General features: G+C 40.5%; 1 protein-coding gene across 5 annotated transcripts in view; it reads right to left on the reverse strand.

Moving 5' to 3' along the window:
* LTBP1 (latent transforming growth factor beta binding protein 1) overlaps positions 1–26827 on the reverse strand; it is a 2555437-nt gene that overhangs the window by 1819618 nt on the left and 708992 nt on the right. For 3 of the 5 annotated variants that reach the window (XM_044058988.1, XM_044058973.1, XM_044058980.1), the window contains exon 5: positions 6961–7128. In XM_044058988.1, the coding sequence (XP_043914923.1) occupies positions 6961–7128 (168 nt within the window). Of the gene's footprint in view, positions 1–6960; positions 7613–26827 lie in introns of those variants that run through there. The other 2 variants (XM_044059007.1, XM_044058997.1) reach the window with 1 other exon arrangement.

Genomic DNA, 26827 nt, shown 5'->3' on the forward strand with positions numbered 1-26827 from the left:
AATCAACAAATGCAAAAGTATAAATATCACCTAATTTTATATTCCCCCAGGTAATAACACGAACACCCTAGAGGATATACTAAACTGGTTGCCAGCTAACTACCCCCAAGAAACCATTGTTCTTGGTGACTTCAACATCGACTGGAACACCTGTTCCTCTGAACACCCTACTACCCATGTAAACCTATATGGCTTTACTCAGATCATATACCTGCCCACTAGGATCAGTAAACCCAATAATAAAGAAAGCACCTTAGACTGGATACTCATCAATAGTCATCCTCATATGTACAAGGCGGGGACCCTACCTGATGATATAAGTGATCACTTTCTAACCTTCATAATTAGGCATAAGGTTGACATTCTCAACCAACCCACTTATAAAACAATAAGGAACAATCAAAACTTTAACCCCACTAAGTTACAAAACGAACTTAAAGCATGTGATTGGTCATTTCTAAAACAACTGTCACTGGAAGAAGCGGTAAATTACTTTAATACCAAATTTCTAGCCATCCTTGGCTGCCACGCACCATCTTGTACTATTAGAACTAAAGTAACCCCATGGATTTCAAAAGAAACCAGACAAAAAAATCATACTTAGAAACAAAGTTTAGGCCAAATGGTGTACCAGAAAATCCCCTTTAGATCAACTTAAATATAGACAACTAAGGAATGACACAAAAATATCCATTATGGTAGACAAAAAAAAAAACTTCTACTACCAACTACAACAAAGACACCAAAATAAGCCTCAAATGTTTTCGGCAGGTATTAATAAACCTCTTCACCCAGGACAATCTACCACTCCTACTCCCACAGATTCCAACCAAAATGGACAGAAGAAGTTGCCAGTACCTTTAATAGCTTCTTTACTGAGACCATTCAATCCTTAGCCAGCCAGTTATCTCCTGGTGGCCCAAATCTTATTACTACTATACCCAGCTCCCAACTCTCCTTTCACCTTCAACCAGTCCCCACATCACTTATCCAAATCCTAATTGAGAAATTGAAACCAACCACGTTCTCTGATGATCTATTAACAGTAGAGTATCTACAAAAAAGCTGCAGATGCCATAGCATACCCCATATCCATCCTTATTAACAGAACTATAGAAGAAGCTACCATCCCCTCTATCTGGAAGATATCCCATATTATCCCACTCCATAAAGGTGGTAACTCTATTGAGCTATCAAATTATAGACCCATAGCTATTCTATCACCCCTGGCTAAAGTTATGGAGAAATGTATCCATAAACAACTACTGAGCTATCTTATCCAAAACAATCTATTTGCTAACTCTCAGCATGGCTTTAGACCATTTCACAGCACTACCTCTGCCCTCCTCTCCTTCTCTAAATGGAGTTCCCCCAGGGCTCCATATTTGGACCCCTTCTTTTTCCCCTCTTTATTAATGACCTATATGCCATCATTCCACGTGCAACCAGCATCCAGTATGCAGACAATTCCACTTTAATTTGCTCAGCCACCTCCCCCCCTGAACTGCAAACTTTAACCCAAACTGCTTTTAATACAGTTGAAAACTGGCTTCTTAACCGATGACTCATAATAAATCCTAACAAAACGAAGATGCTGTTGTTCTCACCCACCCGCAGGTCCTCCTTTCCATCCTTTACTATTACGTCTAACAATGGCACCATTATTTCACCTGATCACTCTGCCAAACCTTTAGGCGTAATAGCAGACAATGACTTAAGTTTGACATGCATATTAATCAATCGATTAAAACAGTCAACAAAAAGCTCGGCTCACTATACAGGATTAAACCCTTCCTTATCCCACTGGCAAAGACTGTTATTGGCCGCACACATCTAAGCTCCACCCTCCTTTATGCCTCCCCATTATTCATAAACTTGAATAAAGCTGAACTTAACAAACTATCAAGCTGCTGTAATACCATTGCTAGATTTGCCACTAGAGCAGCTCACAGAACACACCACTGTTATAACTTAAATCAACTAGGATGGCTTGAATTGCCTAGCCTGCTCCAGAACAACCAACTAATAGTTGTACGTAAGATTCTATACCAACCTGAGAACAACCCTATACTTAAAAAACTTATCACCCTTAAGACTCTACTCTCATCCAACAAACAGTCAAACCAATAACTCAGCTGGGAACTCTTTGTTCGCCAACTCCATTGGCAAAACTTGGAACTATCTTTCTACTGAACTTACGTCGGTGCCCTCAATAACCCAATTTAAAAATAGCCTTAAACAGTACTTTAAAACACGTTGGTTATGTCCTTGCTCTAACCCTAACTAACTTTTATCCTACAGCCACAAGTTAAAAGAAGACCCTTATGTCACTTAGGCAGGGTGTTACTGTTAGTCTATGAACTGTTTCTGTAATATCTAGTGATATTATATGTCTGCCTATCTTTTCAATGTATTGTAATATTGCTATGAGTTTGTAAACTGTACTTGTCATGTATATGTGACACAAACATTTTCAATAAAATATGGGCTCTCTCAAAATTTGTACCACTTTTTCTGTATCAAATTTAAACAGAAAGATAAAACAGACAATGGTAGAGAAAACATAAGCAAAAGGCAAGACGAGGCACAACAGCAAGAACACTAAATGGTTAATTTGTAGGGTTATAGCTATACAGTGTGGAAAGAGAATCGGTACTGCCCACTGGGCCACTTACATCTCCATCCATTAAACTAGAGTTTAATGTAATCTATTAATTACAATCGATTATAATTGGAGCTGTGTAATCTGTGAAACATTTATTTGGTCAAACATGTATGTGAAAGTGTAATTACATAAGCACCATGTCAGTAGATCAAGCGCTGTTTACGTGAGTGTCGAAGTTATAAATCAAACATGTTGACATTCACTTTCACTACTAATGGTCTCTGTTGTTTACTCCACTGTTGTGTAGCTGTGGAGTAGGTATAGATATACATCCATTGGGTGTCTGGTGTGTCCTCCCATATGAGGGTACATGTGGAGTAGGTAGATATACATCAGGTGGGTGTCTGGTGTGTCCTCCCATATGAGGATACATGTGGAGTAGGTAGATATACATCAGGTGGGTGTCTGGTGTGTCCTCCCATATGAGGGTACATGTGTAGTAGGTATATATACACCCAGTGGGTGTCTGGTGTGTCCTCCCATATGAGGGTACATGTGGAGTAGGTATATATACATCCAGTGGGTGTCTGGTGTGTCCTCCTATATGAGGATACATGTGGAGTAGGCATATAGACATGCAGTGGTTGTCTGGTGTGTCCTCTCATATGAGAGGATATGTGGAATAGGAATATATTCATCCAGTGGGTGTCTTTTGTGTCCTCCCACGAGTGTACGGGAAGCCTGCCATCCTGCAAGACTCACTTACCTTAGTGTTCACTGAAAATGCTTTTAGTGTGTTTGATTTGCAGGATCAGCACTAGTTAAAAGGGTGCTCTTTCTATTGATATGATACTTTTAACTATAACTACAAAATGTAGCTACACACTGTATTAGATTCAATGGAAATGGAACCTGATCGCCAGCTATACATATCTGATTGTGAAAACTACTGATAAGCTTAAAAATGGGGTATGGAGGAACAAAAACAAACTCATTCAACTTTGGGACTGAAAAATTAGGTAAGATTTTGGAAAGCATTTTGCTTTGACTGAAAAAGGGAAGGATACATTTCATTTCATAGACTGTCACAAGCAGTGATGCTACAACAAAGAAATATGGTAAGTCAGTGCAAGTGGAATCAACACAAATGGGCATATGTCTGTGAGAAGAGTGACCGTTGGGGCATTTCTACTGGAACATGAATAGGCAAGTGCCTGTGAGAAGGGTAACCATTGGGGCATTTCTAATGGAACATGAAGAGGCAGGTGTCTGTGAAAGGGGTAACCATTGAGGCATTTCTACTGGAACACGAATAAGCAGGTGTCTGTGAGAAGGGTAACCATTGGGGCATTTCTACTGGAACATGAATAGGCAGGTGTCTGTGAGAAGGGTAACCATTGGGGCATTTCTCCTGGAACATGAATAGGCAGGTGTCTGTGAGAAGGGTAACCACTGGGGTATTTCTACAGGAACACAAATAGGCAGTTGTCTGTGAGAAGGGTAACCACTGGGGTATTTCTACAGGAACACGAATAGGCAGATGTCTGTGAGAAGGGTAACCACTGGGGTATTTCTACAGGAACAAGAATAGGCGGGTGTCTGTGAGAAGGGTGACCATTAAGGCATTTCTACTGGATGCAGCAGACTAAATAACATGAACAGTTGCCCAGTGTTTTTCACCCCATTTACTTACATTTTTTGTCTTGTCCCAGTAGAAGGAGCAAAGAGTACAGTTAATGTGCATTAAAATACAAGTGGCTATGCAAATGTAGATCTAGGCAGCATTTCTGGTTACCCAAAAAGACTGCCAGGGAACTTCAGGCATCTGCAGATACACTTTGAAATGTAACTGCTTACCAGATAATGTTGGACTGTCACACAATTCTTTACAAAAATGCAGAAACCTGTGTCTCTGTAAGGCATCATGTAAAGCATCATGTCTGTGCACACATAAACACAGGGAATACTACACTAAACAGACCATTTAAACATCTGCATATACATTATATAATCGTATAAATCACCCCAGAGCGTAACCATGTTTGTGTGCACTACAAACATATCAAGGTCCTTTGCACTTAATGCCTCTTAGTGACATTGTATACCCTGTAGTTGGCCTGGTACATCAAGGGACATTCCACCAGTAAAATAATGGACATTTTCTCAAAGATTCAACATCCAAAGCCAGTAGGGAAGGTACTGACTTGGTGTATTTTTCAAAATCTCAGGAAGAGATCTGAAGGGGCAGGAATTCAGCAGATAACTTTTACACATTTATGATCTGTCCTTGTTTCTTAGGAGGATATGAGACATCTCACAAAGTGTGTGCTGGCCATATTGTTTCTCCATAACATCTAAAAGAAGTCAATGCAAATTAAAGAGCACAGGACACTGATTACTCTGTTGCACCTTTACTGGCAGTGCGAGCAAAGGGAGATAAGTGATACAGAAAGAGCTTCTAAGACAGATTTGAGTAACACATGTAACACTGCTCGCCAACTCTGAAGTTATAGCCCATAGGGAAGATAAAAATGAATTCAGCCTTCATTAATTTATGTCATGCTGTAAAGTAATGTTAGTGTTGCACATTTTAAAAGCTATGCTAACTCTGTTTTGTAATGTTTGTCATTGGTTCTGAGATCGATCATTCTGTAACTGCTGAACAGTAGCACAGGCACAATGACTGAAAAGGATGAATGCAAAAGTACCACCCTGCATTTAAAGTATGTAATTCAGAACACACACACAAAGTCTGCAATGTGCTTGTTTGACCACACCAGACAAGACAGACAAAAATGCTTCCAAGAACTCCTTGCCTCTGTCTCAACGGTATTGTAACAAAAACATCCTCTTTTAAAACTGTAGACACTGAAGGTCAGCTGCAGGTCAGTGTGAGCCAGCCTGAGGAATCAGCATCGACTCTGGCCTTTGCTTAGGTCTGCAGAAAAGTGACGCAACAGGACTGTTCTTCAAGCACATTATGGTGACTTTCAAACTGTTTTTTAAAGTCCTAGCCATGCACATAAGTTATAAACAGTACGCAGTGATGGTGACCACAACATGCATTTCTGCATATGGCAAAAGAGTAGAGCTGTTGCTTCCACGGCTAACAAGAAGGATGCATCCAACCCGTTTCACCGTTTTATATTTTTAACTTCATGAAAAAGTTTGAATGCCAATAACAAGTATCGTACTCGGTACAGAAAAATAAATAAAATGCTAAACTATCATCCTTTCCCATACAGCTGCATTTTACTTTACAGAATTCTCCTCTCACTTATCCCTTGGCTCACAGATGTGTGAAGAAGGAATACATCTTTTATGATGCATCAGGAAACATATGTCAGCATATTACAACAGAGCATTTGTTTCTCACTGGATTAGTAATGTCGTTAGTGCTAATACTTAAATGGATGGCTGGCCTGCAGTTCGTCACCACATCAGCTCTAATCTACATTTACTAGAGAAATATGTAAACCTGCAGCATCGCTTGAGAACAGCACAGCGTTTTACATTCATTCCAAGAGTAACAGTTCTCCTGAACAGCAAATGCAACAGCAGTTTAAAATTACTTAGAACAGAACTTGAAATTCCTTCTTTGCCTGTCTTTACAGTAAGTTGACAAATTACAATGTTAGTTATATTATGCACGAATAATAATAAGCAACGTATCTGGTCTAAGAAGCTCAGAATGCAACATCACACCTTGGGCTACACAACTGCACTGAGCTCTCACGTACTTTTCTGCTGCATCTAATGCAAAACAGGTGCTTTACTTAAATGAGGATGCAGTACAAATATTTTATACCGAGTCTTTTACATCCACCATAACTTAAGAGGCACATTCAATCAGTGACAGCAAAAACTATGTTGCTTATACTAACTTATAAATGTATGTGCAAAAGGGAGAGAACATACATTTTACTGTGCTTTAGTGACTAAGAATACATATCATGAAAGCAGTTCTGTTGTTTTGTGCATCAAGGAGTTGTAAAGCTTTTTTGTTTTTAGTACGTATTATTTTAATTTACATTTTATCATGTATTAGTTTACTAACTGCAAAATAGACTCTACAGGACCCAAAAAGACAAAAAGTGTTTTTGACTGTAAAAATAGCTAAGATAACTTGGCAGCGGGTCACAAAGAAAATAAGTACTGAAAAATTATAAAACTATTTAGTATATTGAAATTCCTATATCTAGGCAGATAAGAATGCAACAAGATGCCATATCTGACCCGTATTATATTTTGTAAATAAAACTTGTAACACCAGAAGCACCTGCTTAAATTAGAGACTAATGCTCTCTCTTTCTTTAACAGTGTCAGTAGTGTATCTTACTATCTAGGGCACTTACCCACACGAAAGTTAGAGGCGGTCAGGGTGTCAGCAGCATGCCCATTTTCACTTATGATGGTTGTCGTATTTCCCTGTTCACAGCTGTTCTGGCATTTGCCTTTGATGCATGTCACTTTGCAGATGGAAGGAGTGAAGACAACTTTGATGCGTCCAGTACGGTTTCCAACTGTAAAAAGAAGCAAAACAGAAAGGAAAAGCAAGCAGATTAGCTTGGTATCCATTGATTTGCACCACACAAGACCAGGCTTAACTAAGCAGGGTGGCTTGCTGTGCACCCTGCTGATATCAAGTGGCGTCTCTGAAACAGAAGTTGGAGCTTAGCAAGCAGACCTCTGGGATGCTCTCCAAAACCACATTTAAAGTCAGACCACTGTATAGCAGGATTAGAGCGCACAATGCAGTACTTGATTCATCGGCAGACAAAAGAACAGCACTGAGACTATGACAGCAAAAATGGACAACCCTAACAAGCAGCTGCAAAATGAAGAGGTGGATATCAACCCAAGGGGAAAATACTCAAGTGACCTCCTGCCTACTTCTGCAACTTCTGAGGCTCTTAAGTCACTATTTGTAGCCCAGTCTCTGGAAATGTTTTAGGCATGCTGCAAGTCTGAAAACATCTGTCTCAAATCTCCTGGCACCCCAGCCCAAAGTGATCAAACCCTCTGACGCAGCTGCCTGGGCCTTCTTTACTCACTACTTCTTGGCACAGAGTCACCCTATGGACTTAGATGTTAAAGATTTAATCTTTTGTTGTCAGCTATTTGCTCCTAACCAGGAGAGAAATCAGGCTAAAGTGTTAATGACTGCCAACAACTCTAGCCTTCCAGAGAATAATATAACACTGTTGGCATCTGCCATAGCATGAGAATAATTTTAGCTAGAAGGCAAGTATTATACCCGACCCGTATTACATTTTGTTTCATAAATACCAATAACAAGTAATATAAAACCACTAGCTGCAATGCAATAAAATTACTTGCAGTGTTAAGTAAGACAGAAACTCCTTGGAAAACATATTTTACTTTTCTTATTGCATAAAACATATCAAAGTAATGGGTAATATACTGACAACTGCCTGCTTTGTACAGTTGTAAAAGCAACATTGTTATGATCTGCTAATGTACAATTCACGTCACTTCACTTCTACTCAGAGTGCTCTCTATATAAGCTTTGAATTATAAGAAACAGAATTAAGGCCACCATACTATGTAAGGGTTGGGTCTAATAAAAATCATCAATGAAATAAGCATTAGGAAAGCTGGACCTGAGTCTATGTAACTATACAGCTGCAAGATGAATTAGTTCAATATTAGTAAATACAAACAGACAATCCTTCACACACACACACACACACACACACACACACACACACACACACACACACACACACACACACACACACGCAGTCCTAGCAGTATTCATACAGATCAGAAATGTGTCGTTTGGATATGAGACTAGCCATTCATCTAATCTATCTATCAAAATGTCATCCTTTATAATCAGAATTAAGTTTTCAAAGTCATATTAAAATATGTGGCAAAAGCTACTTCCTGAGAAAATCTAAAATGTTTTCAACTTTAAAAATATTACATGAATAACATTTATGCATGCCACTTATAGGCTGCCACTTTCTGGAAGGATTTTGCCATGCAACAGGAGAGAAATCCCGGTTTACTGAAAATCAAAAGGAGATGAAGGTCAAGCAAAGATATCCACCATACAATCTTTACTTAAGTTTACACACAAATAAAGGTGGGAAGGATAAATACAATATACACAGACAGTTTAGAGTAGCAGTCGAGCATCATGTCTTTAGGAAGTTGAAGGAAAAAGAAGTACCTAGAGAAAACCTACACAGATATGGAGGGGAAATGAAACCTCTACACACAGTTGTCAGAGGCCAGGATTGAACGCCAGACCTTTGTGCTGTAGTGATCCCAACCACTGAGCGACCATGAAGACTCATGTCAACAACACTGCTTTTGTATTCCTCTACAGCCAGTATTGTTTCAGGTTGTGCCACTACAGACAAGTTACATGCTTTCAATTTTATACTGAGAATATAAGATAACCCTATAAGCAAACTTGTAGGAACTATAAATTAAATTAAAGAAATACAGCATGCTTCAGTAATGTGCTGCAAATGTGTTACTGTACAAGCAGGAAACTGCATTTTGTTTTGCTTTATTAAAAACTGACTTTTGCTTTTATATATGTGGGGCATGTAGCAGCATTTATATATGTGGGGCATGTAGCAGCATTTATATATGTGGAGCATGTAGCAGCATTTATATATGTGGGGCATGTAGCAGCATTTATATACTCTTGCAATCATGCACACACATATGTACACATACATGCACACCTTCGAAGAAACGTCCTACATACTTCTGACAGCCAAACCCACACACACACACACACACACACACACACACACACACACACACACACACACACACACACACACACACACACACACACACACACACACCATAGACATTCACACAAATAAGAAATGAGGCAATACAACATTTCTCACTTTGAGAAAATTCTCCTTTTGATACAATTAATATAGCCCTCGTTGTTTTATTTATTTGTTTGTTACTCAATGAAACCCAGTAACACAGGTACCTGTTTTCAGTGATGACCGTGAAGCACTGTCTGATTGTGACTTGCTCAAAGTCATGAAGTTTCAAAATACAGAAATGGAGACCAGGAGAATTAAGTCTGAGAAGCCAGGATACTGCTTGCTAGTAGTATATACCCTTAATCTTCTGTACTAACACATCTGTTTACTAACTCATCATAGGTTCATTGGTAAGTAGTAGCCTAACTGCCCTTGTGGGCCATTTTATGCCTAGACAGTAGATTTATGTTTCACTTGAATATGGACAGGGATGAACTTTGTTTTAAGTGAATGGGAAGTCTGTTCCAGAGTAGCGGTGTCGTCTACAAGATATACCTGTCCCTCCAAACCATTCTGTGGTTGCTGCAAAAGAGGTTTAGATCCCTAGGCTGAGTACTTTGGATGCCATTTGATGCTGCTGATGTGCAGTAAATCCATCAGTAATGGATTGGAGGATTCCTTGTATCACCATCATTGTACCCTTTTCTTAGTGCCCAGTATTTATTGTTACTTTAAAACAAAAGTTAGAGCCACACTTTATAACACATCTGCAACCTACACACTCATCTGTCCCACCCATCTGCTTCAGAAAGCAATAATACATTCAGCTTACACTAAGAATTAGGCAAACTAGTTCTGTTACAACTTCTTCACCTCAAAATATTCAACATGGTGATTTTGTTTAATCTACAATTTTCACCTGCAGTTAAGAAAACATCAAATTCTCCCCCTTTTTTGAAATCCACATCTCATGGCACTTCAAACACTGTGTCCATATAGACCGGTCTCACTCTCACCATTTGTGTGGGACTGCATAGTACAGCCACTGCTACCAGCATACTGTAAATCTCTCCTGTTTCTGACAGCCATTCCCTCAGTTCTGGGATACCACAGACTTTCACAGTCTAGTGAGCTTTTGATAGCAGTCAGCATTACGAATCTCAAAAACCTGATACTTTGCATCATTAAAGAAGATTGTTCAGTCCTCATTGCCAAAGCAAAACCTTAGGTGTTCAAGGCCCTTAAAAATCCAGACCTTTTTAATGTAAATGATCAATGGACAAGGAAAGAAATATCAGTGAAGCTCCCTAAAAATATGCAGTACATCTCCTTTCCCCCTCCCTACAACCTCCTCCACCATCTCATATCCTGTCTCCATACATTTTTTGCCAGACATTCTGGCACAAAGTGGTATTTGCCACCCACTGGAGATCCTGATAAAATATGAAATGTGCCACCATCCACATATTTGCCTGACACAAGTTGACTGGGAACACTGAAACATAAACTGGCTTTAATTCCTCTCTTTCAATACACAAGACACATTCACTTGATGTAATCTAATGGATTTATTCTACAGACTTAGCCTTCAGAGGGCATTTCTGGTAAGGTAATTTAACAATCAGTGACTGCTAACATTCAGGAATACCTGCTCCATCACGTACAGACATCGACTATATACCATTTTCATTTTTGACTTAGCCACTCAGCGATGAGAATGCATGCTCACTTCTGACTACTGCCAGAGTATAAAGAGCAGACCTGGAACCTCACACCATCTGCTTGCCATGGTTGAATTTATCACCTCCATCTCTAAGCAGGACAGATACATCATCTCACAGATGAAGAGAGAGGCTCATGCTTTGTGTACTACCTGACAACCTGACAACTTCTGTGCACACACCCAGTCACTTCTTACTGGCAGCCCCATGCATTTAGATGTTAATGAGGTACAGTGAATACCCCCATTTCTATGTCTCTGTACAGGGGGTGACCTATTAGAGCTGCTGGATAAATAGTGTACCACCATCATCTAAGCTGTCTGTGAATATAACTGTAAACTGTGTGTATACCTGTTCTACCTTTCTACAGAATGGCTGATTACAGCTAGGGCAGGATGAAGGCACTGTTGTTAAAGGCACACACTCTTATGGGGTGTGATTAGCACCTCAGAAGACTTGAAGATCACATGCAAGTGTAATCTCTGCATTCATTTAAACAGTGGTGGCAGATATTACTGCTGTTTAAATTATTTAGATGTTGGCAACTGCAACAAAACTAGTAGAAGCCCTTTGCTGCACTTCTGCTGCTGTGGGGACCTTCTTCTTGGTCATCAACTTGTGAGACAAAGTTTACAGGCCCTTTTTTTGGTCCTCATCTTTGGGTTGGGATGTCAGTCTGGGAACTGCTGAGGGTGCCAAATGACTTGGGTACAGGTCTGATTTATTTAACAACTGCATGGCCCTTTGCAGCACCCAAACAAGTGTATTAACTTATTCCTTGCAGACACGGGGTATTTTGGGATTATAATAATATGGGAAGCAAGTGGTGATTTACCAGTCTAGCCTTCTCATGTAAATTGTGGGTAGTTTACGCCATCTCTTTACCTCCCTCTCATGACTGCTCCCATTTTACCTGACAGTACGTTTTCATTCATCCCCCCTAACATTTAGTCTGTAACCAGTTCCAGTCTAATTTGTGTAATGGTCTCAATACACGTGAGGGACTACATCAGACACTTCAGCCTTAAATGGCCAGTACCAGCACTTTGAACATTTCAGTTAAAACTAGGTTAAACTTTTCAAGTGTCTAGTCCAAATATCCAAACCTTTCCCATATTTCTGTATTAGTTCATAGTCAATGTAACTTTCTCTACTTTTATTGTGCACACTACTTACTTTGTGTATATTCTTAACATAAACTGCCCACAAATATGTTTTCACGACTCTGCTCCAATACCTGTAAATTCATTGGACTGTAGCTTTTGTTTCATTCATTTTTTAGATACATTAGCAAAATTATTTATTTGACAGCAGCTTTTACACATTTGATAAAACACAATACATTTTTATCATGCTAATAGTGATAACAACTATACAAGGTGATAACAGCTGTACAAAGTTTTCTGTATATCACGTTTCCTTTTTTTCTCATTTTTGTCTGATGCTTCTCAACGTATTTGCTTTTATTTATTTTCAGGCTGTATATTTCAGAAGCCAAGCTATACACAAACATATTTTTGGTGGGCTCTTTTAAATATGATGAGATATTTTCACTCACTCTACACACATCACATTACATAACATTAAATCTACTTTTCTCATTAATCTGCCCTTATCTGAAAACTTCTAATATCACACACACACACACACACACACACACACACACACACACACACACACACACATGCACACACACTTATTTAACTAATTAATCATGTATCTCAACAAATTTAGTTTTTAGCTAAAGTCTTTAATTAGTAACATAAGCATCAATAGACTCTAAAGGATCCTAAGTCCTCATCACCAAACCTGACTGATTCTTTTTAAACTCTCAGTAACTCTGAACCTTGTCTCACTACTACAATATTCTTTCTAATTCTTGACATGCACATGTATTACAAACTTTCAGGGTTCATTCACCAGTGGCATGCAGAAATGCAGTATACTCTTGCTTTTGCAAGCTCCGTGAATACTTTTCAGTGAAAAACAAATAAACAAATCATACTTCAGAATGTATACCTTGCAGTTCTCATACAAATAGCATTGAATAACACGGTAAAATGTGGCAGCAATTAAACCTTTTATCAAACAACAGAAAACATATTTTTCAGATAGACACCACTTGCAAGGGTCCAGCTTCTTCAGTGAACATTTCATGGCAAATTATAGTTACAGGACATCAGACAACATGACAGCCATTCTAAATTCTGACACCATCTAGAGCTGCCAAACTTCTTAGAATCTATATATCTATCTATCTATCTATCTATCTATCTATCTATCTATCTATCGATCTATCTATCTATTATTATCCGTCTATCTATGTATCTGTCTGTCAATCTATCCATCTGCATGTTACCATCAGTGGATATAGTTCTAAACTGATATCCCTCACAAATGATAAAATTGTAAGCATACTACTTATACCAATGTACACTCCCAAAAATTGTAAGCAGACTTGTTAATTTTGTATTATTTATACAGGCATCCAAAACACAGATGCATTTTTACCTTTTAAGATATACTTATGTGTTTTAAAAACTGACACTGATGAAGTTCCACAAATCTTAAACATCTCTTCCAAAGTCCATGGACACCCATTTTGAACTTGTGACTACATGCTTTTTATATCAGACCACAGCCTTACAACTTTTATTATTTTGTATTCAAAAGGTCTAATTCCAAACTTATTCAGAGTACTTAGGCAATACGTATGCGAGACCTATTTCATAAACAAACAATGCATGCCATTGTACCTTAAGTGTAAATTATTCCCAGTCACAAAACCTTATGATGCATATTTTGAGATCAATGCAGAGTATCAGTCTAAAAGACTCACTTTAAATAATTATCTCATAACCACTGAATAGAAATGTTCCCATTTAACAGTTGTAGCAACACTGTTATGGGTATTTACAAGTAATTAGTGCTATACAACAAATGACACTGCATGATCAAGTTTTTAAAAGCTTTCTTAGTTTTGCAATATAATGCTAGATATGAAATGAAAATAAATATTTTTGTACTTAAGTGCAGCTGAGATGATCGGAGACTAAGTACCTGCAATGAAGTATTCCTATATTCTAAACCTGTGAGATGACAATTCTCAGGCTTTCTGATACAACTCTGTCTCACAAGAAACTTCAAAAATTGGAGAGGTTTCTTAACTTGTTCATCTGACAAAGAATGCACAGTACAAACTATATTAAATGTCTGAAATCCTATTCATGCACAAATTCTTTGAATTCCTGATTTTTTTTATTCCGGCTCACAGATATATCATGTATTCTCACTTCAGGAAAGTAGATTTTAATTCATTAAACATACTTTCACTTGCTGAATCTGTCACTTTGATTATTTCAGGGGACTTGGAATAATAATCCACATATATGAGATGCATGTCTTCTTTAAAGTGAAAAATTTTGTCCATGCAGAAGAAGAGGCCTACATTTTTCATCTGGATTGTTGCTATAATAAGCATTACAGATGGCACAACTGTAAACAACCTCTACATGAGCTGACATTCCATGCCAGTACAGTATACCTCTTATTTTTCTTTGTACTTCACTTTACCCAGACATAAATTATGTATACCCCTGCTTAAAGTGGGAGAAAGATAAGCGTACTGTGGGAAAAAGCAGCCACAGCACAAATATTACCTATAGGAACCCTACAAAAGTAAGCTGTGGAAGTTGTGACAGCCTTTGTATAGTGAGCTTTAAGCCTGTGAACCAGAGACAATCCTTTAAAACAAAAGTAATACAATCAGAAAATCATTTGGATAGTGTGACCTTGGAAACACTATCGCCCAATTTGGGCAAGAAAAGGAAAGAAAAAGTTAGTCATTTTGTCTGATACCTTGATCCAAACAGAAACATAATTGATGATGAACATCCAAAAATACAAGGTATATTCCCCTTTGAGAAATTGTGAACGGAGACTGATAAGTTAATGGTTTTATTCAAGGCAGTGTCAGAAGCAACCTTGGAGAGAAAATTAAGATTTGTCCGAACAGAAACCTTATCTCTGTGGAACATCAGATATGGAAGCTTACATGACATGGCCTGAAGTTCGATGAATTCCACCTTGCTGAGTGCCACCAGGAAATGTGTTTTCTAACAAAGAAATTTAAGTCTTACAGTAGCTGCATGTTCAAAGGGGGGCTTAGTTAATGCTTGAAGTAAGATAGTAATTTCCCAAAGTGGAATGGGGTTCCTTAAAGGAGGTCACACAAAAAAGCTAAAAAGGTCTTAGACAACTTCAATGAGGCAAATGAAATATGTTCTTCTCCCACATGAAAACTGAAAATACCTGCCAGATGAACCTTGATGGTAGATTACTTAGCTACTATATGAAACAAATTTGCCAAGAAAACCAAAATCAATTGTAAAGGAGCTGAGAAAGGATCCAGATGGTCATCATTGGAAGTGGAGAAACCAAGCAGTTAGCTTCAAAGCTTTGATGTGAGAGTGAGACTTGCCAGGCAGATGTGAGATCAAATATGGAAGATGGTCAAGCACCCAGGGAGGGTACATCAAGTGAGACCATAAAATTATATCTGTTGAGGTCAAAAGGGAGTGATGAGAATCACCTTCATCTTCCACCAGATCACTTTCTAAGGAACTTGGTTATGAGGAGAGAGTGAAGATAATTGCACAAGAGACCCTGGTGCCAAGTGTGGACTACATCATCCCTCTGTGAATCTCCTATCTGGGGAATCAGGGCAAAGTAGCTGCTGCAATTGGTGTTGGATGGGGAGGGAAAAGGTCATAGTAAGACTAGCTTCAGAAGCTGAAGATCTTGGCATCCACCAGTTGATTGATAGACCACTTGTAAGGCAAAAAAATGGGCTTGTGCAACTTGTTTGCCATTCACTGGATCTCCCAGGAATATGCATTGCAACTAGAAGGCCCTTGCTGCAAATAACCTGATTATATATAAATAAAGAATGTCTTTAATGTTTTTCATTATACTCAACTAGGATTGTTTATGTGTTTCAATAAAGGATATTCAATTTTAACTCAACTGTGGACTACCTACTATTTTATTGTTTTGTAGTATGTATTTTAAAGTTCGACTTTTATTAGTGAACATATTTCAAGGAGTGAACTTCACATGATCCACACTGCGTCTGCTTGGATTATAGCCCTCTTAAATTCCTTGGGCACAAAACCTGACTGTACGCTACAGCTGAACAGTGATTAAAGTTTCATGCAATTTAGTAAGTATCTTGATATGTTATTGGGGCCCATCAATGCAGTGATTTTGGTCTTGGAAAGTGCGCTGATGACCTGTTGTATAGTAATGGTTGGGGGAATTGTTGTATGTGGTATTTCATTTGGAATACTGGGGTAATGGTGGGAAAATTTTTCAGTCAAAAGGTTGGCAATGGCCTCCAGTTCAGTGTGGATGATACCACTTACAATAAGTTCTGCACATTGCTGCATATTTCCTTCAAAGTTATGAACATAGCTGTAGAAAGCTTGGGAAACTATTTTTTCTTCAAATTTTGCCTATGAAGTATTAATTAACCCTCTTACCTGCCTGTTTAGATTATTCAGAGGTATTTTAGTATGTTGGACTTTGTTCTCCTCCTCCACTTGGCCAACATTTTTTTTCTTTTGTTGTATAACCAATTGATATTGTGATTCCACCAGGGTGGCTTGTCTTTTGACTTTGCTTATTCTTAATATGAGTGGGCACAGCTCAATCTATACAGCTATCAGTACAGCTGTACAGGTATTTAGTAAATACCTCAGCATATGCTATGGTGTTTACTGGATTTTGGGGTACTTGGAATTTAACCAAGGTATCGCATAGTAGAGAGAGAGAGATAAGTTACCTTTGGAATACTTCCAAAAGTTTTTTTGTTTTGCTGGATCCTCAGATTTAATTTTTATTTCAAGCAATACTGCTTTATGATCAGATCTGATAAGCAAGGACATTAAATTGAGTGAGGAACATGCCTCCTCCTTGTTCATGAATACAAGATCAAGGATGTTTGTACTTCTGGTAGGAGAATGGACCAACTGTTCCAGGATGCAGGTATTAATGAAGTTTAGGAATCGCTTGGCTTGTGCATTAGAAAAGGTGCAGAATTTCCAGTCTATAAAGAGGTAGTTGAGTTCCTCCATGAATATCATACTGGGTTGAATGCTGAGGGACTCTTGTACATTGAGACAGGTAGTATGGGTTTCCTGGGGCATTGAGGGGAACCTATAGGTTGCAAGGATATGATAGGAGACCCTGTTTATGGTGAGTTGCACATCTATGAGTTCCAGAGGGTCATACACTTTAACTACTCTGGACAAGAGGTTGTTTTTAATGTAGACTGAGGCTCCTCCACCTGTGGTTCCCTCCTACCCAGTAGCTGGTTTAAGGGTATGAAAGGCATAATAATCTTGTACTGTCATGGTACTCTTGTGACTTTAAACCATGTCTCTGCTACTACACAGATGTCTACACTCTCCAGGGAGTGGAGTTTCTTGTTAAGACATCTAGCATTGGGCAGTATCACCTTCAGATATTCCTTCATAGGTTCAGTTAAGTTTGGAAGTTTATCACTTTGGAATTGTATAAAAAAAGGCAGTATGGGGGTGGAAAAGATCTTTGCCAATATCTGAAAGCATACAGGGATAAGTGCAGACCATCCCTGGCAAAGCAGCATGGTCAGTCAACCATATCCTCCCAGGGCTGTCAAATATTGTAGCACCTTGGATTGACACCAGAAGCTAAGCCAATTGTTAAAATTGATCATTTTCTGTTGGTAACATGGCATCACCCTTGGAGAATGTAGTATCCTGCTCAGTACTAGGCTCATACCTGACTAGGACACATAATCAGTGAGCTTGATCATGTCTCACTGCATATAGTCAAGGGAGGTACATCTCAGGTCATTAACACACATAGGGACTATGACAAAGTCACACTGGTACCTGTGGTTCAATGATATGAGTGCCTGTGTGAGTTGATGGATCTAAGCCCCAGAAAGGCAGCTAACTGTGACTCTTTCCTTACTGAGTCTGGTGAGGAGAACACTGGTGTGCCTCATTAGACAGTCACCAATGACCAGGAAATTTGGCTGTGCACTGATTTGCCTTAAGGGCTTAGCAGTAGAGACACTGGGTACAGTGTTAGTATGTACAGTTGTGGGTGGTATTTTAATGGAGTGTTTATGTGATGGCTGAGTACCCTTTTTTGATTATGCTGTGTAGGATATCTTAGTGTTTTAAGAAGGTTACCTATAAGTGCCTCAGTATTAAGTAGTTTCATTTGTAGGGTCTTTACTCTGTGCAGTAGACATGGTGCATGCGTCAACCTTAATTGAATTAGTTTTGGTTGCATAACAGAGTTTTGCTTCCAGCATTAATGTGTATTTACACCATTTGCATACATCATCTGTTTTATTAAGAATAAGTGCGTTGTCTGTGTACATAAGGCATTTGCTACAATTCCTCAGAATACCCATCTCAACCAGACTGACCACAGACAGATTTGGGAAGTCCATATCTATGGCTACTGATCTACTAGAGAGGATTGTCGGAAATTTAAATGTTGAATCGGTTAAGAACGCAAGAAATTTGACAAGCAATGCCAAGCTATGCACAAACTAGATGCTCTAGTAGTTAAAAAAATCTGTAAGAGTAAGGGCCTTTTAAGGGAAACTTATACTGCGAGAGATCAACATCTATACAGATTACAAAGGGCAATTACACTGCAAGATATCGTCATCTATACAAATCACTGCTAGGTGCCATTGTGTAGAGAGCAACAGTTCTAACTAAAGACTGTGAAAAGGTTAAAGTGAAGATATTAAACACAGAAACAGTTAATGTAGCTGTGACAAAAACAATGCAAAAAACAAGTGCTGAAACAATGGAGAGGGTAATGTAAGCTTTAGCTTGCTCTTAGTTTATAAGCCAAGCATTGTGCAACTGCAATGATTAAGTAGCAGAGGAGATTGATTAAAAAAAGAAAAAAAACAAAACCAGAAACGATGCCCTGTGGCAAATCAAAACAGCACACTCTTCTATTCTTTACACAATTCCATGCCAACAAATGACTCAGGTCCCCTCTACTCTCACTAAAGTGGAACCAACACAGTTCTAATGAAATGCTGTAAAAAAGGTAAACAAGTGCAGATACACAATGCAGAAACACTCAATTAATGCAGTGAAAAATAAATGCCAAAGCAGTGGACATGGTAATGTAAGTCTAAACTTTTATAGAGTTTAGCACAAACCACCAACACTCTTCTTCCCAAGTAGAGTTGCCACTAAACATCGACAAATGCCTCAGTCACAGAGATTCAAATTTTAAACAAGCTAACCCTCTAGCCAATCACATAAAGGCACAATAACACGGACACCATCCATTTCCAGCTCAGAAGGGCATAGTCTATCCGCTCCTGCCACAAGAGTGTAGACCACAAACCTTCTTAATGTAAAACAACTGGTTTGGAGCCCAAGTGCTTAAACCAGAACAAAGGCACTTTTAGAATAAGAGATACAACAACACATATCTCACAAAGCCAGTGTGCCGAACAGTCACAGCCCTTAAGGCTAAACAACACACCTGATACACTTGTAATAGGTGACTCTATTGTCAGGCACACTGACATCCCGCTCACCAGGCTGAACAAGGAGAAGGTCACGGTGAGCAGCCTGTCTGGCGCTAGGATCCGCCACATAACACAAGCACTCAGGTCACTCCAAGGCAAGTACAAATATGACTCAGTCATTGTCCATGCTGGTGTGAATGACCTGAGACGTACCTCCCTGGACTACATGAAAAGAGACATAGAGGAGCTCTCTGAGCATGTAGCCCAGGCTGGTATGACCCTGACCTTGAGTAGCATCTTACCCTCACCAAGAATGATGCCACAATATGAAGACAAGATGATCAATTTCAACAATTGGCTTAAGTATTGGTGTCATTCAAAGGGGATCCAATGCCTGTCAGTGTGGGATGATATGCACAACAAGCCACGATGCTTTGCTAGGGACGGTTTGCACCTGTCACCCCTGGGCTTTCGGATATTGGCAAAGGCTCTTGCTACCCCCATAGTGCCCTTTTTAGGCAAGGCTCAAAAGACAAACCCACCTCCATAGGTAACACAAGGGATAAGAAACTAAGAGTAATGCTACTCAACGCTAGAAGTCTAAACCTCAAGATGCACGCACTCGAAACTCTCCTTAGCATGGAGAGCATCGATATCTGTGCAGTAACAGAAACCTGGTTCAGGACTCCCGAGAGCACCCCAGCACTATCAGGTTATACCTCATACCATGCTTTTCGGCCCCAAAACTTGGACCGAACCACAAAAGGAGGGGGAGTATTGATATTCATCAAAGATACCCACACCTCCAGGTTGGTGGCAAAGCACGAAGCATCAGAGACTATCCATGTGCAACTAACAGTGGGTAAAACTGCCTTCCAGTTTATAGCCTGCTACAGACCACCCTCCCAAACCCAGGAACCCCACTCGACCTTCCTGAGAACACTAGAAAATATGAAGGTCTCTCCGAACACCATTATATTGGGTGACTTCAACTACCCAAACATAGATTGGGAGCATTACTCTAGCTCCAACACCCTTGCCCAAAGGTTCCTAGAATTCATAAACTCAAATGCTATGGAACAACTTGTTACCACTCCCACAAGAGGGGAAAACATACTGGACCTGATCATCACCAACATGGGGACTCTATGCTCCAGACCAGAAGTGTATCCCTCACTGGTAAGATCAGACCATAAACTGATCTCACTGGATATTCACATCCCGACCCCACCCCTGCCCAGAAAACCACAGTAAAAACTTCTCTAAAGCAAATTTCACACTCCTCAAAACCGAGGTGGAATCCTTCAAAGCCCCGGCCTGTGGAAAATACGCCCAGACTACAGAATCCTTTATAAATGCATTCTATGAACACCTTCAGGAATGCATGGATCATGCAATCCCAAATAAAACCAAGACCCAATCCTCCAAAGGCAGACGACCTGTCTGGTGGACCCCAGCCATAAACAAACTATACAATAGAAGGAGGAAGCTACTACATGATAGAGCAAAATCCCAAAAGGGAAGGCATCTCTGATCAGTATTAGCAAAAACTAAGGGCACTCATAAAATCGTCAAAGGCCAGCTTCGAATTGCACAGGACACTAAAGATAATCACAAGGCTTTCTTTAGTTATGTTAGGAACCTGGGTGGGAATTCACAGATATGCTCAGAATTAGTCCAAAATGACAAAAAAATACACTGATCCCACAGACATTGCCAACATCCTAGCTGACAGGTTAAGCGCAAACTTCTCTCCCAGTCTCCCCACCAAAAGGGCAAATATCTATCCAAGCAGAGTGCTGCCCCCCTGACCTCTCAGATGCTCAGGTAAGAGCCGCCTCTCCAAAGCAAAAACACAGCATCAATGGGACCAGACGGTGTCCCAGGCTGCGTCCTACATGAACTCCAAGAAGAGCTAAACCCAAACATACAACTACTGTTCAATCTCAGCCTTACTACAGGATATGTACCCAAAGAGTGGCGTACAGCAACAGTGGTCCCTCTCCACAAAGGTGGTGCCTCAACGGACCCTGGAAACTATCGCCCCATAAGCCTGACTAGCTTGGTCTGCAAAGCTATGGAAAGGATCATTATGGACCTCATAAATAAAGATATTGGGGACCTACAGACACTGGATCCTACCCAGTTTGGCTTTGTTAAGGGCAGGTCCTGCCTCTTAAACCTGGTTGACTTCTTTGAAACAGTCACCAAGGCCATTGACAAAGGGAAGGTGGTCCACACAGCCTATCTGGACCTCGCAAAAGCCTTCGATACAATACCCCACTCGGGCATTATAGATAAGCTCACCAGCTTAAATATAAACCCCTGTGTCACTAGATGGGTTGCAAACTGGCTCAAGGACAGAACCCACATGGTTAGAATTGCTGGAGCCATGTCAGACTCCAAACCAGTTACAAGTGGCGTCCCACAAGGCTCAGTCCTGGGACCTCTCTTGTTTGGTATATATTTCTCGGAGGTGCAGGCCAACACGGAAGGACTGTGGCTGACCAAGTTCGCAGATGACTGCAAACTGGGTGCCATAATCGACTCTCCAGCCGACACAAGCATCCTCCAAAAGGCCTCATAGAAACAGACAACTGGTGCCAGAGCCATGGCCTCAAGCTAAATGCCAAAAAGTGTATAGTCATCCCCTTTGGCAAAAACAAAGTGCCCACAAATTACCACATAGGTGGTAATCCATTAAGTACAGAAGAAGTCATTAGGGACCTGGGGACCCAAGTTGATAGCAATCTCTCATTTGACAACCACGTGGCCAAAGTGGTTAGAAAAACATTTTATATAGCCCACCTAATCATGAAGGGATTCACATCTAGATTAGGGGAGGTCATCGTGCCTCTTTACTCATCCCTCATCAGGCCCATAATCGAGTACAATGCCCCTTTTGGGATGTACCTTACCAAACACCTGCAGCAACTGGAAAGACCCCAAAAGTACCTCACCAAGAGGATCAAAGGGCTCAAACAGATGCCATATGCTGCCCGGTTAAAGAAACTCCAGCTCTACTCAGTGGCATACCGACTGCTCAGAGATGACCTGTGCCTGACATATAAGGCCATGTCCAACCCGGAATTAAGGGACATGCTGCACCTCAAAAAATCCAAATCCCATCGAGCTACACGCTCGAGAGACTTGAACCTCAGCACTGAAATAAATAGGACATGCTGGAGGGACAGATTCATAACCCAGAGGCTCCCTTCACTATGGAATAAAATCCCAGTCCAGGTTAGGCAGAGTCCCTCATTGACTCTCTTCAAGAGGAATCTTGATGAGTGGATGGGAGATCATAGGTTTACCCCGGGTATCACTTCTGTGTCACTGTTAGACAGAGGCACAGTATACTAACCTCGAAAAAGGGCATAGCAAAATTAATTTAAAATGGGTGGCGAAAGCCAAACATACTCTGGCTAGGCTTATAAATGCCCTAGGGCAGATAGCCTAGTATGAACCTATGAACCTATAAGACTTCAACCTGCAATTTCCATCTCAGAAGGGATTAAGCTACCATTCCTGCTATGAGAGTGTAGAGCACAAACCTTCCTAATGTAACATTACTAGTTTGGAACCCAAGAGCTTACATCGGAACTAAGAGGCTTAAAATAACAATTACAATGTAATCAGGCTACTAACTAGCAGTAATAAATGCAGCAAATTAAATGTAACTGAACACTTTAAGAAAGTACAGCAAAGCTAAAACAGAAATAAACACAAATACAGTAAAACAGCTGAATAAAGTGTAATAGCTGAATAAAGTGTATTTTATAGTAAGTGGAAATGTAGGAAACAGAAGATAATTCAAGTTAAGAGACTAAGTGGGGCTTTCTAATTGATCTCTCTGTGCTTATTAGAATGAACTGATGAAATGAGACTGGGAGGAGTGTTCAAAGTCAGACTTATAATAGGGGTGGGCAACTCAAAAGTCATCAAGTTTAAAAGCACAACAGGGGGATGTCAGGTGGGTAGGAAAACTCAAATCAAGACAGTGATTGGCATAATCAGGCATAGAAAAGAAAGTGACACCGCCCTACAGCTAAACAAAAGATGCCACTAAATATCTGTAGTTAAATTAGGAATGCTATTTCTCAGTTACACCCAATTAGATGGATTTGATTAACTGTCTGCAAAAGAATTATTTTGCAGCTTCCCCTAGCCAAGAACTCTTAAAACTCCAATGAAAGCAAAAACCTAAAACAAAATAAAATGCAATGCAAGAGGAAAGATAAAAATGGAAGTAACCAAACCTTAAAAGAATAAATCTAATTCAAAACCAAATGCAGACAGCAATCAGCAATAGTCAGGCAGACACTAAGTTAAAAGGTGATGGCAGTTTCTAAAAATGTATTTAGTTTAGTTTTGGCTGGGTGTTTCACTGAAGGAAAAAGTCTTAAAAATGTGGCATAGGGTCAAATGGAGATGAGAAATAACTACATAAGAGATCATTCTGCCAAACATTAATGCGTGCAGGTATGCTAAAAGTTGAAAATATGCATTTAAAAGAAAGTATAGTTGTGTACACTTGCCAGAAATGTAGATGTTCGAGTGTATTCACTGTTGCAGTTATCACATTTGGGTTATCCCTACCAGGGTAGCCCTCGGCTGGCCCGAATACCAGAGGCTTAGTATTTCTGTGTTGGTTGCTGTCACTTGAGGACTGATGGCAGGTCATCAGTAGTATAAAGTAAGACAGCCGACGCCATTACATTAGTTTTTCTTGTCCTAACCTGTCAGGAGCCCCCAAGGTGGATGCCAGGGTCTGGTGGAAGAAACCTTAGCAGTGGAAAATAAATACCAATATGTCCCTTGAAAGGAAAGGAGAAACAGAAGAAAAGGGGCATGGAGGGGTGGAAACCAGGACTGCAACAGTGAATACACTCGAACATATACATTTATGGTAAGTGTACACAACTGTACTACGTTCTTCATGTTTCACTGTTGCAGTCATCACATTTGGGTTGATTCCCAAAGCTGAAGAAAAGGGTGGAGGCAGTCAATGAAACTAGGGGCTGGCTAGGATGCCCTGCAAGCCTGCAGAGGCAAACCCTGTCCTGGATTTGGAGAAGAGAGGCAGGTAGTAATTCTTGCTAAAAGTGTGAACAGATGTCCAGGTGGCAGCCTCCAGGATGTCCCTGGTGGGGACTCCTCTGAGGAAAATCGCAGAGGTGGAGGCTGCTCTGGTGGAGTGTGTCCTGACCCTCTTGGGGAAAGGCTTTCCATGCTGTTTGTAGCAGAAATGGATGTAGTGTGCTATCCATTTGGAAAAGGTTTGTTTGGAGATGGCTTTGCTTTCTGCCCCTGTAGCAAAGCTAACCAGCAATTGATCAGACTTTCTGAAGGATTTAGTCATGTCTAGATAGAATCTGACCTGTCTGTGCACATCTAGAGAGTGAAGAATCCTTTCCCCCTTGCTCTGGGGATTAGGAAAAAAGGTGGGCAAATGAGTGGATTGGTTGAGAGCCACACTGGACACCACCCTGGACATGAAGGATGGGTTAGTTCTGAGGGATACCCTGTCTGTATGAAAGATGATGAAGGGTTCCACAGCCATGAGTGCTTGCAGCTCAGATACTCTCCTGGCTGAAGTGATGGCCAGAAGGAATGCTGTCTTCCAGGAGAGAAGTTTTAGCTCTGCTGAAGAAGCTGGTTCGAAAGGGGGCAGGGTGAGCTTTTCCAATACAAAATGAAGGTTCCAAACTGGTGTTGGTGTGCTTCTGGGTGGCCTCAAGTTTCTACCCCCTCTTAGGAACTGTTTGATCAAAGGGTGTGAGAAAAGGGGCTGCTCAGTGGGAAAATGAGCAGAAATAGCAGAGGCATGAATATTTATAGAGGAGAAAGACAGGCCACTGTGTAGTAGGTCAGCTAAGTAATCCAGGATGAGAGGGAGGGAGGGCTGTGCCATATTGGCTCCCTTAGCCTGCACCCCGGTGCAGAACCTTTTCCATTTATCAGCATAAGTCGTTATGGTGTTAGGATGTCTGGCCTCATGATTAACATCCAGAACCTGCTTACTGAGGTTGACAGATTGGTTCGGGTTTAGGGAATAAGCCAAGCTACCAAAATGAGTGTCTGCAATAGGGGGTGCAAGAACTTCCCTTCCCTCTTGGTTAGGAGGTTTGGAATATGAGGAAGATACCATGGGGTAGCGAGGACAGGCTGCCCTGGAGAGAGAAGGGGTTTGAAAGCTATCAAGGTGTGCTGCACAGCCATCATCTCTTTTTGATTGATGAGAGGGATTTGCTGTGGGCTCCATTGACTGTGAATGCACCTGCCGTCCAGGTGTGCACCCTCAAGCGTAGTCTGAACATCTGTGGTGAGGGCCTGGGTGGTGGGGATAAAGACATTCCTTCGTTGTGGAAGCATGCTGTTGCCCACCAAAGAAAAATATTTTCTGATGCAAGGAATTATAGGTAGAAGAGTTTCCAGGTCTTGAGAGTGTTGGCACCAAAGGCTCTTAGGTACCTCTGAAGTTTCCTCATATGCAGTCTGGCATATGGAATGAGTAGTGTGCAAGATGCCATGAACCCCAGAGCTTGCAGGATCTTCCTTGCAGTTAGCTGGGGTCTGGTGGCTAGTTGAGAGAAGTAGGCTGTCAGGAAAATTTGTTTCTCTGGAGTAAGGTATGCCATCTGGGAAGCTGTGTCCACACTTGCTCCCAGAATGATTTTCTTTTGGGTGGGCACTTGTTTGGATTTCTTTTTGTTGATTGTGTACCCTAGGTTCATAGGTTGGTACTAGGCTATTGGCCCTAGGGCCTATACAAGCCTAGCCATAACAATTCCCTGGCTATTTCTTCCCACACTGTTTACTTCCCTGGACCCCTAAAGAGCCTTTGGTGCCAACACTCTCAAGACCTGGAAACTCTTCTACCTATAATTCCTTGCATCAGAAAAGATTTTTCTTTGGTGGGCAACAGCATGCTTCCACAACGAAGGAATGTCTTTATTCCCACCACCCAGGCTATCACCACAGATGTATCAGACTACGCTTGGGGGTGCACACCTGGACGGCAGGTGCATTCACAGTCAATGGAGCCCACAGTAAATCCCTCTCATCCCTCTCACCCCAGGGTGAATTTCCTTCCTCCCATCCAATGATCGAGGATCCTTTTGAAGAGGGCCAAAGAGGCACTCTGCTTGACATATATGAGCAGTCTATTCCA

Source organism: Protopterus annectens, chromosome 1.part2 (assembly GCF_019279795.1).
Source record: "Protopterus annectens isolate FY-2018-M chromosome 1.part2, PAN1.0, whole genome shotgun sequence".
Taxonomy (NCBI): Eukaryota; Metazoa; Chordata; order Ceratodontiformes; family Protopteridae; genus Protopterus; species Protopterus annectens.